The following is a 17508-nucleotide window of genomic DNA, read 5'->3' as shown; positions in this document are numbered from 1 at the left end:
TTTGATTATAAATAATTCTGAAAGATCTTCCACAAAATTCATGAACACACAAAAAGCTGGGATAAGATATTTGTAACCAATATAACACTTAATTAAAGGATTAATACAAAAATAAAGATTTGTAAACACTATAGGCAAAGGGCAGAAGGAGATAAACCACAAAAGAGTCTCTGTACTTGCTAGCAGACGTGAAAAACTCATGAGTCAGCACATCACAAAATCTCTGAAAAATTCTCCACTGGCGCAGCTTTGTAGTAGGGTTCCCAAACTTGGATGAGATGGACTGATTCGTCGACAGTGGCACCCCCAACTACAAGAGTCTTTCTGGAAGAGAATTTTATGTCTCAAGAGCCTCAAAACTCTTCTGCCTCCTTAGTCCTCTTCAGGGACTCCATCCCGGGGGATTGGGGAATGCAAAGGGTTTGTTACACATTCCATCATTTGCCTGTCTCTCTGGAAACTTTGCTAGGAATTCTTTGTGTTGTTTTGTTTTTGAGTTGTTGTAACACACTTTAAGTGAGAACAAAGGAAAAAGGGTAATTTGGAGTGAACTCTCTGTTAGGGCTACAGGTAGAGCCTTCAGGGTTTTCTAACCAATGGCCATAACTTTCCCTCTAAGGACAGAAGGTCCTCTCTTTCGTATATTGGAAACTACATCGTAAAATGGGTCCCCATATTCCCTACAAGCGGCAGAAATGAGAAGTGGCCCGCTCATCCTGGTTATTGTAAAGGGAAAATTATTTTAAAAGTCCCCAAATTACAGTAAGTCCCATAGACTTATGCCTTTACGGAGTTTGCTCTGTCTGGTGACATCCATGTCCCTGCTTCCCAAACTGGAACGTGTATCCCTTGTTCTGTGCTGAGGTTCCACATGGTACACCAGGGTGTCATTTTTTGGAAGGAGGGAAATGTTTTTAAACCGGGGTTTCTCAGCCTTGGTACTATTCACATCTGGGGACAGGTAGGTCTTTATTACGAAATCTGCCCCATGCATTGGAGGACGTTTCACAGCACTCCTGGCCTCTACCTGTTAGATACGAGTAGCTTCCCCCCCCACCCCCAGTCTGATGACTTGGAAGGTCTCCAGACATTGCCACATGTCCCCTGGAGGGAACATCACTCCTGGTTGAGAGCTACTGCTTTAAACAGACATGGATATGATGTAACCAAGAAGGCAAGATGTGCACGAACATTTAAACCAAGAGAGCCCCTCAAACCAGTTTGATGTGTGCACTTGATTCTGTCCTACTTACGGCAACGTGATGTTCTGGCAACTGTTTATTTTCCGTTTTTGCACCCCACCTACTGAACTCCCAAATTTTTGTAATAATCCCTTCTCGTTTCTTGTTTGTCTGTATTTCAGTTTCTCCCCTGGCTTATCCAGTCATTGTTGAATGAAAGCGTCCCTAACAGGTTCCTTGAACAGGTTTCCTACATGTGGTTCTAAACTTCTAGTAGGTGTGTCTTGGCATTTGCAGGACAGCTTGGCTGGGTTACTCACTCTCAATGGGACATGAATTGGCGCTGAGATCCGACATCATTCTGATGAATGTGCTGTCCCTTCTCACCCCTACCTGCTTGTGGGTTTGTTTTTTTTTTTTAATAAAACTTTGGGCATACTTAGGCATGTTTTATTGTCCATGTGCCAACCCTTGTAGGGATCCTTTGTGTCCTCTCATTTCTTGAAGCCGAAATTCCCCAAATGCTTGTTAATTTTTGGGTGGATCTCTTTTATTGTCCAAGTCATACTTTTGTTTGAAATTGAGTTTTTAATTTTCTTCTTCACTGAAACTTGGCTGCATAGAACTGTTTCAGTAATTTCCTACTCTCTTGACTTTTGCTTAGATTTTCTCTTAGCCCGGAGCATTGCATTTTTCCTCATCACTGATACCAGTTTCTCTGAGCATTCCAGATCCATCTGCTCTCCTTCCCCCTCCTCCCTTATCTCTTGACATTTTACCCCCCTTTTTATTTTGTCTCTCTGATTTCTTCCTTAGATTTATGCTGTTATTCGATCTATATGGAATGTTTTGGGTCTGTATTTTGTATGGCATTCTTCTAGCCCATTAAAGGTCATCTTGACACGTTTCTGGAACTTTGTGTGGTCATTTAATCCTCGGTTGGTTTCCTCTCCTTTTTTTTTTTTTTTTTTTAATGCTTTTGAACGCCTTCCCCTATAGGGAACTCAGAACTTTGATACCCATGCAATCATAGTATATGAGCTCTAACTGCACTCACTGTCTAGTATGGTCGCCACTAGTCACATGTGACTATTTAAATTCAAATTGATGAAAATTAGATACAAGTAAAGATTGAGTTTCTCCAGCAGCGTTGGGGGTAGTGACGATTGGGTTGGATACGGCACGTTTTCTGCTGGAGAGTGCTGGGCTGTGAGAGCTGTACCATCGTGCATGTCAGAGAAATCCCTGTGTAGCCTTTGCATCCTTGGACTTGGGTATTGCTGGTGGCCCAGTTCAGTGGTCCTCCCCTCGAGGGGGGGGGCGATTCAGAATCTGCGTGACTAACTGAAGATGGGGACTTGAAAAGTGTGATTTAAGTAACGTGCTTTTCTTGGTGTTTGGATGGGACTTACGCTCCGACTTCTCTGCGGGAGACGCAGGGAATGCGTGTCCTGTGCTCTCGATGCGCTTGTGCTGATCTGGCTGCTTCCTCTCTCCCTAGGTGCTAAGAGATGGCGGCGCGTGTGGGGCTCCTCTCTGCCTGAGCATCGGGCCCTCCAGGCACTGGCAGAGCCGGTTCAGATCCTGAGCTCCTCGCCCGAACAAGCCTTCTCTTCCAGCCCCTCCAGTCCAGAGGCTGGACTGCTCATTTTCTCTTCATGATGGGTATCGGTAAGAACACCACGTCCAAGTCCATGGAGGCCGGAAGTTCCACTGAAGGCAAATACGAAGATGAAGCGAAGCACCCAGCTTTCTTTACTCTTCCGGTAACTCTCTTCCCTTCTTTCTCTCCCCTTGACTCACTCTCTAGTAGTTTCCATATTCAGTCAACGTAGGATTAGCTTGAATACTCCTGTTTTCAGAGAAGGTTAAGGCGTTCAAAAACCAAATGCTTTTCTTGTGAGATAGTCTTGGGAACCATGTTGGCTGCCTGGTTTTGGCTCTGCGGTCTGCTGGAGTCACCTGATGGGATTAACTCCAGGAAGGAAGTCTGCATTGCCATGAACACTGTAAAACCAGCCAGCCCAGTGCTTGTTGTGTGCTGGAGGATGCTGAAAGCTTCATTCCGGCTCCCAAAATGTGTTCTAATGAAATGACCTGAAACCCAACTTCAGACTTACATTGCCAGGTAGGAGAATGAATGAATGACTCACCATTTGGAACCCAGAAGTCCCAGCTTTGTATTAGGGCAGCAGCCTCCAAGGTGTCATTTTACCTGAACAAGTGTCCCAGTTAGGGAAGGCTGATTACACACGTTATATTCAGTGCTAATACTTTTCCAGGTGTAGGATTATGATATGATGTGTATAAAGTTACCTTAAGTATTGGTTCAAAAAAGGAAAATGCTCTTTAGAGAGAACTTGCCTCCAAGTGATATTCTCTTAATACTAGAAATGAGGTGAAGGGCAAAAATATCATTCTAGGGTTCCTTAAAGTATGGTCCTGGAGTTGCCTGACTGTGGCATTACTCAGTAAGAAGGATGTGAACATGCATCCTTAAGTACATTGATTGACTTGACTGGCATTCACATTTTGATTTTTACCCTGTTGATTCACAGAGCAGTGTCCCACTGATTTTACAACGGACGTCACTTTTCTTTCTTCCTTTTATAAAGTGAAGTTTTTACACTGGATTTTCTGTTGTGTTGAAGGCTTAGGGTTGACAGTTTTTCTAGAGGAAGAGGCAAGGTGGTTTTCCAAGTTTAAATTAGATGGTCATTGAAAAATGAAAAGGAAAGTTTGTGCCTGGGTATTGATTTGTCTCTCCTGCCTGAGAGCCCAGCACACCATTCACCCCCACCATCCACTGGAGAGACATGAACTTGAGCTGGCCTTCCCCTCCCACCTGCCTTGTCATTATGGCAGAGAGTTTTAGGTTGACTTGTTTTCATATTCAAATTGTGATACTCTACAGTTAGTTAAAGCCACAGTACATGCTGTCTGTTTTCATATTTATTATTCCCTGTTGTTGGTTTCCCTCTCCCTCCCTCTCTGATTGCTTTTCATTTAAAAACAAAGCAAAACACTGAGGGTCTGTGAAAGGTCACTACCTTTGTCTTTGTACATCTGAAAATAACTGTATTTTGCTCTCAACTATTGGGTGAACTTCTGTTAATTACACACTAGAGTTTTCCCGTCTCTCTGTTTCTCTTTAACTGCTTTCTCATGGTTTGGATATCTTTTTCTAGTGCTAACCTCTGGATGGATTCCCCAGTGTTATTTTCCAGTTTACTAATTCCTTATGGACAGTCATGTGTTTACGTTGAATTTTTGTTGCAGGGATTATAGTTCTTATTTCTGAGATTTCTGTTTGGTTCGTTCCTGCCTATCTTTGGTTCTTCTTATATGTGTTTGTGTTGTTTAAAAATGTTTCTTCGTTTCAATCACTGAGGACCCTAATGTAATTATTTTAAAGTAGTTCTCCAGTTCTGTTTTCATCTGGCGTACAATCCTCTTCTGAGTGTTTCTTCTGAGATTTTCTTCCCTCTTCCCGCCACCGCCTCCTTCCCGGCTTCTGGTGCTGTGGTTTTGCCTTCTCTCTTCCTGGGTCCAGTCCAGAACTGGGCCTTACGGTGGAGGTCTGACTCTCTCCCCCAGTGCTGCCAACCATGACATGACCTGCTGGGCCCTGGCTTTGAGCACTGGACCTGGTTCTTTTTCTTTCTTTTTTTTTTTTTTAAGATTTTATTTATTTAGTTGACAGAGAGACAGCCAGCAAGAGAGGGAACACAAGCAGGGGGAGCGGGAGAGGAAGAAGCAGGCTCACAGCGGAGGAACCTGATGTGGGGCTCGATCCCAGAACGCCGGGATCACGCCCTGAGCCGAAGGCAGACGCTCAACGACTGCGCCACCCAGGCGCCCCTGGACCTGGTTCTCATCCCCCTTGTTTGGGGGCCCCCAAGTCCCCATCTCCCTGCTGGAGCTGAGGGCTGCCTGACTGAGGTCTACAGGTTCAGACCCTGGCCAGGCCCAGTGTCAGCCTATTTGTTACTTGATGTTTCTTGTTACAGAAAGGTTTGTCTGTTTCGGGGGTTTTCCCTCTACCATTATTTATAGGAGTGGGGCTGGGAAGGACTGTTCCTCATAGCATTAGCTTCCAGATCCCTCTTCACTAGGAGTCCCTGCAAGTGCATGGGAGCTGGGAACAGGGACATAATGTATAGGTGGGTGTAAATATAATGTGAATATAAAGTTGGTTTAACACTACAGCAGTTTTGTTAGGGAACTTGCAGAATATTCCCCCCTGTGTCGGGCTTAAAGGTAAATATTAAAAAGGGGATGAGAAAGAGGAGTAATAGAGTTGGCCTCATGGGATCAAGTTGCTAGGAGGGGAGAACTGCCAGGGAGAGAGGCCATGGAGGGTCAGCACGCGAACCGCCAGGATGACTTGGAAACAGGGATGTCAGGAAGTGTGTTCACATGAACTCCTGCAGAGCTCATGAGAAAGCAGAAGGCAAAACACCAGAAGGCAAACAGATGAAAACAAAAGTCTGTCAAAGAATGTCAAGAAATAGTTCATGTGATGGAATTTGGGGTTGTAGAAAGTTTTGGTAGGAAATATTTTATAATATAGTAAAAATAGGAACACTGTACTGCCCGTATTTCATCACTAATGAAGTTGCTGTGCCTTAGAAAACTTGAAGATAGAAGACTGTTTTGCATGATCTGCTTGGTAACAGGATAGTCTAGGGGGCTGGAGCAGAGCTGGTCTCTTTCCACTGTCCAACTGGTAGGATTATTTTGGTCCCTGCCTCTCTGTCTTGGCGTGTTCATCTGTGTCTCCCTGTTCCTCGTTCGGCCCACAAGGTCTAGACACTAATTTCATAGACTCTCCTAGTGGTTCTGTGGGAGGGTGAAATGCAAGGGTTTGCCCAGAGCGTCTAGTTCACATGCTGTGTTAAGTCAAGTTTATCTCCGTTGGATCCCACAGTCTCGGCAGCAGGTAGCTCACCGCTGGGTGAGCAAGACAGGAGCACACTGATGACAGGTACGGTGCCCACTGATCTTCTGAGTTTGACAGATATTTTTGGGGATGGTGTTAGAAAGAGTTGGGGTGGGTGGCAATGGAGCTGCTCTGGCAGGAGTAAAAGGTGGAAACGGGGGCTCGGTCTCTTGTGGCCTCCAGTTACTTGTCCCCGTAAGCATCTGGCTGACTTGGTGATTCTGGTTGTGTTTTGTTTTTTTCCTGTCCTTATAGCATGGCCCCTTCGTGCACTGAAAAATGGTATTTGTCTTTTTCCCTGCATCTGTGCTGCCCGGTGCAATAGCTGCTAGCCACATGTGGCTGTTTAAATTCATTAAAACAAAAATCTAAAATTCAGTTCCTCAGTTGCCCTGGTCAAGAGCCTGATAGCCACACAAGGCTACTGGTTAGCCCATCTCTTTTTACTTGCTGGTCAAGGCCTTGCTAGACTCTGAAATGCAGGCTCTTTCATGTTTGCTTTGGAATCAGAAGCTGGGGTTCAGGCTGTCGGCTATTATGGTGCTAGAGACTGGTGCCCTGGAGTGCAAGGAGCTGGGACAGCAGGAGCCAAAGGAGGCTGCTCCTCGAACGAGGTTTGGGGAGGGTTTGCTGTTGCAAGCTGCCAAGGGTAGGGGTGCGGGCTTCGGTGGCGGTGTGCTGAGGATTTTATCATTAGAGATTTTCTTTGGCATCCTGTGTTGGATAAGAGCTTCCTGAAATGTGGCAAGAGGTGACTTTTTTTTTTTTTATAGAAACTCACATAGAAAGGGAATCAGAGTTTCTTTATATTTTATTTCATTTTTTTTTTTTTTAAGAGAGCACACACGTGCGTAAGCGGAGGCCGGGAGGGAGAGAGAATCTTAAGCAGGCTCCATACCCAGCGCCAAGCCCAACACAGGACTCAGTCTCATGACCCTGAGCTCATGACTGGAGCCAAAATCAAGAGTTGGACGCTTAACCCACTGAGTCACCAGGCACCCCAGGAATCAGAGTTTCTTTAAACTGAGTAAAACAAAGGTCCATGACAACACTTTAACGAGAAAAAGAGTAAATCCATACATAGAAGAAGAATAACGAATAGGTCACGGTAAGAACAAGAGCTTTGCAAAGCCCCAGCATTCACAGAAGTTAGATCATGTGATCAGAGTTGGTATTAAATAAGAGAAACGTAACAAAAGATCTCCTTATCCCACGGGAGTCTCGTTTGGCAAATTTGTGTGCTTTTAAAGGCAACTGGGAAATGTGTAATACGAGTGAATGCCACGTGGCCAGAAATTAGAACCAGAAAAACAGCAGTCTTGAAGAACTGTCATACCCTAAGGGCACAGGCCAGGAAGGACAGCCAGGAAAAGGTCTGCAGTTCTACGTGGAGAGTTCTGTGTCATCTGAACTTGGAGGGCTGTCCAGGGGAAACCAAGTGAAGGGCCTGAACTTCGTGTTGGCAGAGGCCCACCTGTAGTACAGCCTGTTTCAGCAGTTGGCATTCCAATGCCAAGTTCACAGCCGGCAGACGTGTTGAAGGTTCCCTAAGGTTTTGTGTCTTCTGCTGCTTCTAATAGTCTTGGTGAGAACATTGGGGTCTTCTCTCTTGGGTGCCGAGAGTAGACCACGGAGTCTGGAGATGTTGGGGTATGGACTGAGGAGTAGCTTCATTAGGTTCAATTTTATGGAAGGGTGGGAGAAATACTCATCACCCATACAAGTACATAATTTGTTGCAGTTTCCCTTCGCGTGTTTTCTTCAGAGCCGTATGATGGGAGGGACCCACCGTGCCCCCAGTGGGTGGGCACCATGCAGACTCGGTAACAAGCTGCTCCGGCCCAGTAGGAGAGAGACGGCAAGTGTGCAATCAAACCCTAGATGTCAGGGTTTGAATTCAGCATGGGGTGCTGTGAGAGCGCCCTTGAGGGACCCCTGCCCAGCCATGTGCATAGGGTGGGCCTGGCCTGTCCAAGATTCTCAGGGGAGATGGCCTCAGAGTCCTGGAAAGTGTCTCGGTGAAGCAGCTCAAGAGGACGGAGAAGAGCTGGGGAACAGCATGGCCGTATCTTGTTCTGGGCCCAGACGTAGTACAGTCAGAATCTAGGGAACGGGGGTGGGCAGCCGGGGAGCCGAGGCATGATCGTAGCCAAGTTGCTTGAGCTTCGGGGCAGAGAACTCCTGCCGTGGGTGCTGTGAGAGGAAGGCTCTGGAGATAGGAAGCGCAGTCAGGGTGTTCTGGCGGTGCAGGTGGAGCGGCTCGTGGTCCGGGAAGCCAGGCGGGAAAGGGCCTCTCGCCTGCGGCAGCTGTTTGCTGCATGCCTGCCCGGTTCCTGCGCTCTTGGAATTGACTTCCAGGGGTGGGAGGAGGTGGACGATAAACAAAGCAGCAGAAGCATCAGATGGCACCGGTGACAAATTCTGTGAAGAAAATAAATCAAGGAAGAGGGATAATGAGGAATAGAATGTCAAGTCAGGGATCATTTAGGACCCACAGGCCATTAAGTAGCGTATCCTTTAAAAGCATGTACGGAGTGCTTGCCACAGGTTTCAGGCTCTGGGGAACAGCGTGACTTAGACAGACGTCTCTGACCCCACAGAGCTTGCCCGCTGGTGACGAGGCAGGCAGTACGTGCTAGAGCTAAGTCGGATGGGTAGATGTTAGATACTGATAAATACAAGTGGGGTGGAAACTGCCAGGGGTGCGGCATCGCACCTTCGGCCTGCCGGGAAGACTGCCCTGAGTGAGGGCCGGCGGGAGTTGAGGGAGGCCCACCATGACGGTGTGTGGGCAGCAGGTGCAAAGAAAGGCACCGAAGGCAGGGGGTGCCTGGAACGTCTGAGGGACCCTGAGGAGGTGGTGTGGCTGGACAGAGGGCAAGATGGGCTCAGCAGAGATGACATAGGCCGCATGGTCCTGGTAAGGATTTTGGCTTTTCCTGACTTTGAGGAAAAGCTGTCGGAGGGCTTTGAGCAGAGTGACATCCTCTGCCTAGTTTTTGTTTTGTTTTTAAAGATTTTATTTATTTGACAGAGACGGCGAGAGAGGCAACACAAGCAAGAAGAGTGTGAGAGGGAGAAGGAGGCTTCCCGCCGAGCAGGGTGCCCGATGCGGGGCTCGATCCTGGGATCATGACCTGAGCCGAAGGCAGACACTTAACGGACTGAGCCACCCAGGCGCCCCTGCTCCGCCTAGTTTTAAAAGTGACGTGCTCTGTGGCTGCCGAGCGGGGAGCAGACCAGTCAGGAGTTGACTGCCATAGGGCAGCTGAGCTGACAGTGGCTCGAGCCAGAGTGCTGGTGTGTGGGGTTGGTGAGAAGGGGTCGGGCCCCAGAGCAGAGCTAACCCAGGTACCCACAGACTCCGGAGGATGGCAGTAAGAAAGGGCAGGCAAGGACAGCTTCAAATATGTGGTGGGGGGATGGGGGTCTACGAAATAAGCACACAGATCAACGGGGCTTTGTTTGTTTGTTTTTAAGTTGATGTGGGGAAGTAAGGAATTGATAAAATATGGAGTTCAGGAGTTAGAGTGTCCTCTTTTGTGATGCTTTATGTCCATTTCCAGGCAGGGAAATTCTGATCCCTTGGCACCTGGGAAATCTTTTCCCTCCTCTCGTCTTCTGTCAGCCAGGGTGCAGGTCCTGCTGCGTTATGCAGAGCTACCAGCTGAAACCCACTCTGAGCACTGTTGCACTGGCGTCGTGTAGCACAGAAGACCGTTTCCTAAGTCACCAGGTAGGAAGAGGCTTGTAAGAAGGTCACACGCAGGCTCTCTGACAGTCTGGTTTGCCGGGGGAGTCCTGGCTCAGGTCTGTTGTTCCTGTGCACACGTCCATCCAGTTTCCCTATACTCCTAGAAGGGCCTGGTTTGGATAATAAATTATACGGTGACCTTGATTACAACCAAGCATAAGTCTGTCAAATAGTGGAAAACATTTTAGCTCTTTCAGAGAAACTTTTTGGAAAGTCTTCCATGTGATTAGACTTAGACACAAAGACCCCTGCTCTGGTTGTAAAAGTCATACCTGTTCACATTAGGAAATGTGGAAAACACAGTAAAACATTTAAAAGAGAAAGACTATTTTTGAATTGGAAGGTAATGAAATGGATCAGAAAATATAGTTGGGTCCCCTCCCTTCACTTTCTAGAATTACTACAAATGAATCTCTTGCTGTAGATTTATGCCAGATTTGACCACTTCTACAGTCCAGCAAACCAGAGAATTGGAGGGTTTTCCTCGTTTGCCATTGATTTGGGGATTTTATCAGCATCGGTAAAGACATTGTCCTTGTCTTTCAAGTTGTTGGTAAAGGAAGGAAGCTTTAAACCTTGAGTAGGAGAAGGTGATGGATTGCGAGAAGGGAAACGAGGTCATGATACAGCAGACAGAAAGAGAACCCTGGTCCAGCTGGATGTACCGGTTGGGGGGGCAGCAGCTCAGAGCCATGCTGTGTAGACTGCCGCCGCCAGGAGACAGGTGCGCCTTCTTTCCTGTCCCGTCTTCATTCTCCCTTCCTTCCCCTCCCTTCTCTTGCTTTTTCTTCTTTAAGAGAAGGAATCTTGGCAGACATGGGTGAGTAAAGAAATCACATCATGTAACTGTGATTCCTCTAAGCCCCTGACTCTGTGATGGCAGATTTGAACATCCTCAGCAGTGAAAAGAAGGGACAAGATTTGGTGCAAATAGTTCCGTTTAAAAAAAAAACAACAACAACGGTATGGAAGCCTAGAAAACACCCTCGTTCTCGTGACTTGAATGCCAGGTGCTGTGGGGTCTCTTCTAGTGGATTCCTAAATAGAGGGCTCGGAGTTGTTAGATCTTAAAACCGAGAGTCCCAGTTGGATGGTAATGATAGGTGTCTTGGGAAATGTTCTCTTTCTGAAGAATAATTAGATCTTGGGATCAACAGTGTGTGATTCTGAGAATGATCAGAGGATCAAGAGAGTTATGTTTGTTGTAGTTTCCCAGAGAGCTGGTTTAATTCCTCTCTTTCTGTAAGATAAGAGCTTGAATCTCCTGCATCGTGGCCATGACAAGGGAGGGGGTGTTCTCGACAGGTAAAAAATGGAAGAGCCAAGATAAGCAGCCTCCCCCCCCCACAAGATAAGCAGCCTTTTCTGTTCAAAGTCTATCAGTTGGAAAATATATTTTAGGAAAGGGGATATCCTGATAACATGCTTTGAAGTGAAAACACTGAGAAGATGGGATGCAAATGATTTTGATGCATGGTGTGAGAGAGTCTTTCCCTTCTTTCTAGAGTTTGTGTTCTTAAAAATTAAGTTTTAGGGGCACCTGGGTGGCTCGGTCAGTTAAATGTCTTCCTTTGGCTTAGGTCATGATCAGGGTCCTAGGATTAAGCCCTGTATGGGGCTCCCCGCTCAGCGGGGAGTCTGCTTCTCCCCCTCCCTCTGCCCCCCCCCCCCCGCTTATGCTCACTCTTCCTCTCTCTCTCTCTCAAATAAATAAAATATTTAAAATAATTAATTTAAAATAATTAATTTTAAAGATTTTTAAGTAATTTCTACACCCAAGTAGGGCTTGAATTTACAACCCCGAGAATAAGAGTTGTATATTTCATCAACTGAGCCAGCCAGGTGCCCTATTAAAAATTAATTTTTATGCTCTGGTTTTGAGGTTTTTTTGAGTATTTATATTTCAGCTTTTTTTTTTTTTTAAAGATTTTATTTATTTATTCGACAGAGATAGCGACAGCCAGCGAGAGAGGGAACACAAGCAGGGGGAGTGGGAGAGGAAGAAGCAGGCTCATAGCAGAGAAGCCTGATGTGGGGCTCGATCCCACAGCTCCGGGATCACGCCCTGAGCCGAAGGCAGACGCTTAACCGCTGTGCCACCCAGGCGCCCCAGCTTTTTTTTTTTTTTTTTGAAGATTTTATTTGAGGGAGAGAGAGAGAGCATACGCGTGCATGAATGGGGGGAGGGGCAGAAGGAGAGGGAGAAGCAGACTCCCTGTGGATGCAGGGCTCCACATGGGGCATGATCCCAGGACCCTGAGATCACTACCTGAGTGGAAGTCAGACACTTAACCAACTGAGCCATCCAGGTGCCCTAGTATTTCAGCTTTTAATTCAAATAGAGGTTTGGTAGTTTTTTTTCCCCTTCTTTCATTTCCTTCCTTTATTTTTTGAGAGAGAGAGTGAGCATGCTGGTGAGTTGCGGGGGGGCGCAGAGGGAGAGGGGGAGAGAATCTTAAGTAGGTTCCACGCCCAATGCCGGGCTCAAGCTCACAACCCCATAAGCAGAGCTGAAATCAAGAGTAGGACGTGCAACCAACTGAGCCAGTTTTAAATGAGAGTTGTTCATAATAAAAAAACATTACCACCTAGTAGTTGGGACACAGACAGTTTGGTATAAATGATGACAAAATAACAGAGTTGGCTCAGTCACTTCCTAGAGGAGGTTTACAAAGTTGAGGAGCATTTTAGCTGTGGCCAAATCCACAGAATCTGGGCCTTAAAGCACATCCTGTCCATTCTGGTCTTATTTGAGGCTTGCTTTGTGCTCCAAGCTTTGCCAGATGTGATGGGAGGACAACAGGCCACCCAGGTTTCCCTTCCCCACCCGATCAAGCCCCCCACCATCAGCGCCATCCCTGTGGCCACTGCGTTCTTTGGTCCGTAAGTCAGTCTGGGTCTTTGGTCTCCCTGCTTCCCGGCCATGTTCCTATCCGAGCCCTGTCTGGCATTCCTGCCTGTGTCTTTTGCATTCCTAGACTAATTAAGATTTCTTTTTCTTGTAGGCTTTTATACCTCCTGAGCCCCTTACCTCTAAATTCTCCATTCACTCCTAACCTGTGTTTACCTAAGCTAGGTAGGCAGGATCCCTGACTTCAACAGTTAGAGGTAAGGTATTTCAGATAGATTTCTTTACCATAATCTAAGTCCGTAATTCTGGTGGAGAGAAAGCTTATTTCCTGTTAGAATTTGATACGGTACCTGAGGAGGAAGATAGGCTGTGGGCAGTCGCGTGGCCCTAACTACCCGGTGTTTATTTCCCCCACCCCTTTTAATTTTATGGGTTCTAAAGCATCCACGTTTCTCCCCGGGCTTCATGGTACAAATGTGGTATTGGAATAAAATGGGAGTAGTAAGAAAACCAATGTGTTCTTTTCCTTGATGTTTCTTATAGTTCACTTAGGTTTCTTTTCTGTCAGTTTCATTATTTGTGTAACTTCTTTATTTACGAGAGAAATATGTTCGCTGTGGGAAAATTAGGAACTATAGAACGATGTAATGAGGGGAAAAACAAATCATTCAGAATCCCATCAGCCAGAAAAACAGTATGCTATTTTGGTATATTTCTTTCTAGAGATTTGAAACAAATATTTGGTAGTTCTTTTATAAAATTCTGATACACACACACACACACACACACACACGCTGCTTTATGAAGCCTTTTAGCTTCATATTCTAGCCTGGCATATTGATGCCATTGAACACATAATTTGTAATTGTGACTTAATAGCAAATTGTGGATCTTTTGCACTTTCATTGGGATCTTGGATTGTTTCTCAGTGTTTGCCAGAGTAGATGTTAGCCATTAATGTATGTTAACCTTATTGCAAAGCATACTAATTTTGAATTTTAATGAGGGGGAATACGTTTTTTCCTGTGTTCCTTGGCCGTTCACTCTTTGCGAATGTCTGTCTTCCCTACCCCCACCCCTTTACCTATGTTGAGCTGTACCGATGGTCAGAAATGCCACAGACCTATTAGAAGTTACAGTTGTAGGGAAAATCCCTGATCAGGTAGCAGTTTGAGGGGGTGGAGGGAGAACCGGCAGCACTGCAGCCGGAGCTGTGCCTGGCACTACGGACAGCCACAGCCTCCTTGCCTGTATCTGGGATGTTTGAGACGTAAACGAGATCATGCGTGTCAACATCAGATCACGTACACGGTAGGCGGTGAATAAATGTTTGCTTCACTTTACCTCCTGCGTCTCCACTATGTGCCTTAAACCAGAGATCAGCCGATGGGCGGCAGGGGATCTGAAAGGAGACCAGTGCCAGTATTGGCGTGAATCTGTGCGCGGCAAACATTAGCCGTCCCCATCACCATCGTCATGGCATGTGTGGGAGGAAGGAGGAGCGCAGAAGGTTTTCTTTGTGGGCCACCGACAGGTGCATCAGCCCTCCCAGGGCTTCGGGGCCGGGGCTGGAACCGGGGGGAGGTGAGGCACCTCTGGCTCCTCTCGAAGGACAAGTCATGCTGGGGGGCAGGGGACACGTCCCTGGAACTCCCAGGGTACTCTGGCTGCTGCGTGCCCAGGTGCGCTCTGGAGAGGGCTGAGGAAGTGAAGAGGCTGCCCTAAGAAGCCCTGGCAGGGCAGGGCAAGTGAAGGAGGCTGCGCTAGTGGTTGTTGAAGAGTGTCATGGGGGCTGCCATATTTGAGGAAGCAGTGAAGACAGGGTTAGGGACTTTGCTGCCTCAGACAGCTTCAGGGTTGCTAGTGTTCTATCAGCTATATATTTTGGAGTATCATAATGTAAGATCGACAAGCTCTGGGGGTTTAGCATATGTTGTATAGTACTTTGATTTATTTTTCATGGTAGTTAATTTTGAAATTTCAAATAATGAAAGTAGGTGGGAGATTTTTATGTTCTTGTAAAAAGGGTTTGGGTTAAAGGCTGAGAAACACTAATCTTGATACCTCTATCTTTTTATTTATTTTGTTTTTGTTATAGAGAGAGTACAAGTGCCGTGGGGGGCAGAGGCACAGGGAGTGAGAGAGAAAATACCAACAGGTTCCATGCCCAGTGTGGAGCCTGATGTGCAGCTTGATCCCTTGACTCTGAGATCATGACCCCAGCCAAAATCAGAAGTCGGAAGCCTAACTGATTGAGCCACACGGGCTCCCCGATACCTTCTTTAAACACATTTTAGTTGTAGATATGGGTACTAGTGGAAATAATCACGTTGTGCGTGTAGGAGGGTAAGAATAGTGCTACCTTGGTATTAAAAGAATAGAAAACAGTTAATTTGGGCTACTTCATTTTTACTTTGAAAGTGAGTAAGTAGAAAACAGCTCACTTAGCTACTGGACACGTGATAGTGGTGGGTGCTTTATACCACACCCCAAATAGGTGATAGATTGAGTTCTGAACCTCTGGTGAGAGGCACAAGGTTTCCCAGGTCCCTATACCCTTCAACTTGCAGGTGTCCACAGCTGCCATTCACTGTAACTTCTGTGTGAGTAACACAGGCTCGTTCGCTGTCGGTTTAAATGGACATTGCTGTGATACTGACCCTCAGCGTGACATGGCTCCGTTACTGCGCCTCTCTCCTGCTTCCCATATATTTGGCCACCTCTGGATTACTGTTTAGAAACAAGTACGTTAGCATTATTGTCTTTGTTTACTAGAAATAAAACACTTGAGTAAGAAAGACATGTTTATGGAGCACTAAACACACTCTCCCACACAGAGACCATACTAGCCTTGCATATTTGAAATAAGCCATTAGCTGGGCAAATGTAGGCAGAGAAAACCTGCTTGCTTCACAGCTGATGGATTGATTATATAATATTGGTTTAGCGGAAAAATGTAAAGCCATCAAGTCTGGTTTCAAATAGTTTTGGGGGGGAGAAAGGACATCTTGTTTCCAAAAATAGTCTTTTTTTTTTTTTTTAATAAAACCTAGATCAGTTTCCTGAGATGAAAGATGCCAAGATCCCATTGTTAGTGGCCATGCTATTAATAACACAAAAGAAAACCTGTCTTATTACATTTAAGAAGCTTCCCAACTCGTGTTTTATTTCCCAGTTGAAGTAATACTTAGATGTTCAAAAATGTGAAGCTTTGATAGTATCAGGAACATTTTTTTTTTATCCTTTTCTCTTAAAAAAAAAAAAAAAAAGTCTGTGCCTTTCCTGAAGAACAGACTTTAACATTTGATTTTTTAAAATTTCGCATTAAAAAAACCCCTAGATCATCAGAATAGCTAATTTAATAAACCAAAGGAAACATATTAGTAAAACAAACCAGCGTTTTATTTTTTCAGTCATGTTTGGTCATTTCCTGCACATGCAGTAGAGGCAGTGGGTCAGAAGGGCGCCCTAGTGGGCGTCCCCACCTCCCGTCGCCTTCACTTCTCTCCGGTGCCAGATCCCCCTCTCCCTTCAGTAGAAACTTGGTTCATCTGCCCCTTGCTCCAGAACCTCCTGCTTTCCAGGACACAGTGGAGCAGGACATGTTCTCCCCTTGGGATGACGGTGGCATGGGTGGAGGGCAGCAGTGCAGCTCTGGAACGGGGGGCTGATGGGGATGGAAGTGGGCTCCAAGCTCCCCAGGGATGGCTTGACCTGTGGAAATATGTTAGAGATCGTGGTTAGGTGATTTAGGCCAGTCATCTTTATAGTTAAATTAACGTCCTACACTAGCCTGGGAAAGTAAGGGTCCTATGTGATTTCTAGGAATCAGACACCTTTTGGATTGGCTTACAAACTGCTCTTGTACCACTTTGTTTCCCTGCCCCTCCCTGCACCAGTCTGGGGCTGGGACCCACATCTAGCCAGGGCCCAGGCGATTGAACTGGACAGCAGCCTGGATGCTTTCCCCCTGCCCCGACATTCAGTGCAGGGCTAGTGTGTTGCCCATTGGACTGCAGTGCTGTCTGCCAGGGGCCCACCCCAAGCAGCTGCGATGTGTGCTCCCATCCAGGCAGTCTCCAGGGGACTTAGGGCCACATCCCTGCTCTTTCCTGAACCACACTACCTTTCCCAGAGCGCTGTTTCTACCTTGGCCCAGGCCACTGTCTCTAGTGCCTGGCAACAGCCGCATAAAGGTCTGCCTGTCTCTGTTCCCGTCACCACGCCCTGTACCGCACCTCGCCCTTTCACTCCCACTGCTGGCAGAGTGGCCATCCACAGGGCACATCCGATGTGACCTACCTGTGCTTGCCACTGCTTCGTGGCTGCCTGCTGGGGGCCCTGTGTCCAGTCAGAATTCCTGAGCCTGGCACCCACTCCAGGTGGCGCTCTTTGTGGGGGCGGGGCAGGACTGCATCTTCATGGCCTGGACATAGCCGGTGCTCAGACAGTTCCTCGAATGAGTAAGTGAGCCTTTGCCTGGGCTGGGCAGCATTTGCATCTTATGGAACTTACCGCATTGTGAGTGTGTGTGTGGAGTAAGTCCGAAAAGGCGTGGGAATTGATAAATCCTGCCAAAATCTCCTGCTTGGTGCCGGTATATGAATTCAAAAAAATCATTGAAGTGAAATTCACACAAATGGTTAATGAAATTAACCATTTTAAAGTGAACAATTCAATGACATTACACACATTCACGGTGTTGTGCAACCATCACCACTGCCTAGTTCCAAAACCTTTTCATCAGCCTGAAGGAAGCCCCGTCCCCATGGAGCCGCAG

General features: G+C 46.6%; 1 protein-coding gene across 3 annotated transcripts in view; it reads left to right on the top strand.

Annotated features, from left to right (window-relative positions):
• Positions 1-17508, top strand: part of SLC23A2 (solute carrier family 23 member 2) — a 130824-nt gene that overhangs the window by 56334 nt on the left and 56982 nt on the right. For all 3 annotated transcript variants that reach the window (XM_045808658.2, XM_087853738.1, XM_087853739.1), the window contains one exon: positions 2683-2947. In XM_045808658.2, coding sequence (XP_045664614.1) covers positions 2840-2947 — 108 coding nt within the window. In that variant the 5' untranslated portion in view covers positions 2683-2839. The remainder of the gene's footprint in view (positions 1-2682; positions 2948-17508) is intronic.

The sequence above is a fragment of the Ursus americanus genome, chromosome 22 (genome assembly GCF_024610735.1).
Source record: "Ursus americanus isolate L20-20 chromosome 22, mUrsAme1.1.p, whole genome shotgun sequence".
NCBI lineage: Eukaryota > Metazoa > Chordata > Mammalia > Carnivora > Ursidae > Ursus > Ursus americanus.
The sequence above is the reverse complement of the archived record's forward strand: the minus strand, read 5'-3'. Positions and strand labels throughout refer to the sequence as shown.